This window comes from Mastomys coucha, chromosome X (assembly GCF_008632895.1).
Source record: "Mastomys coucha isolate ucsf_1 chromosome X, UCSF_Mcou_1, whole genome shotgun sequence".
Classification (NCBI taxonomy): Eukaryota; Metazoa; Chordata; class Mammalia; order Rodentia; family Muridae; genus Mastomys; species Mastomys coucha.
In genome coordinates, this window is record NC_045030.1 from 43,181,217 (window position 1) to 43,182,289 (window position 1,073).

Sequence of the window (1,073 nt, forward strand, 5' to 3'; positions counted from 1 at the left end):
AATTGTCTTCGTCTGGACTTTTTGATCACTTATAATATGAGCCCTAAATAACTCTAATCCCATGTCCCTAAAATTAAAAACAAAAAAGTATCATCTGAACTGGCAATACCATTATGTGCACAGGCTGAGTTACTTATCAAAGTCTGGGGTCTCAGACTTTGAAACAGTAATTATAAAAAGGATACAATCCACATTTAATTTTGAGTAACACTATTAAAGCATATAGGAACCCCATTTTGTCTTAAATGAGAGCTGAAGCTGAATTCCTGGCTTCCTCCATAACTAGGTTTTAGTGTCTTATTTCCTCTGGTGCTGATCTTAGTGAAATCAGAAAGAAAATTAGTTCAAAGACAAAATACTTTCCACTATACTGGCATTGAGCAGCTTATTTGGTCATTCATAAATGGCTTCAAAACTCTAAAATTAGTAATGATTTCAATCATTACTGTAGGTATACACTAAGCACCTGCTGAATGATCTACTTTTCATAAACAAACAAGACTTTTAGTATAAAGCAACAAGAAAAATAAAAGAACAAAACATTAATGATCAGCAGCAATAAGATTCAGGCACAGAAATTCTAAAGTAAACTTTTATCTTCATACCTAATGAAGAAATTTCTTCATATACTATGAGGGAACATTGGCTATCAGCTATATTAGAGTAGGTAAAACATAACAAAACCCCTCAAAATGCTAGAATCCAAATGTGAATTTTTAGGAGAAAATTCTGAGTACAGCTTGTTCTCTTTTGTTATAATAATTAAGACTATGATATGTAACAAATTTTTTCAGAATATCTTCTGGCATCCTTACCAAATGGAGGGTAGCATTGAATTCTGAAGAACATAAGTTCTATCCAGAAACAAAAAAATGCTCCTGATCATTATCTGTCAAATAAAAAGAAAAAAAAAAATCAAGCAATTTTTGTAAATTTGAGTCTGCAGTATTAGCTCTTAATAAAATGAGAATTTGGAAGATTTTATACTAAATAGACTACTTAAGATCCAACTTGCAAATAAATCCATCTATCTGAGAAGATGTCCCATATGTTTACCTTTAAACTATTCTACT

At 31.0% G+C, this 1,073-nt stretch overlaps 1 protein-coding gene across 1 annotated transcript in view; it reads right to left on the reverse strand.

The window, feature by feature from the left end:
* Cul4b (cullin 4B) overlaps positions 1-1,073 on the reverse strand; it is a 325,194-nt gene that overhangs the window by 19,160 nt on the left and 304,961 nt on the right. Inside the window, exons 5-6 of the mRNA XM_031372544.1 lie at positions 816-889; positions 7-67 (exon numbers count right to left, since the gene is read on the reverse strand). Coding sequence (XP_031228404.1) covers positions 7-67; positions 816-889 — 135 coding nt within the window. The remainder of the gene's footprint in view (positions 1-6; positions 68-815; positions 890-1,073) is intronic.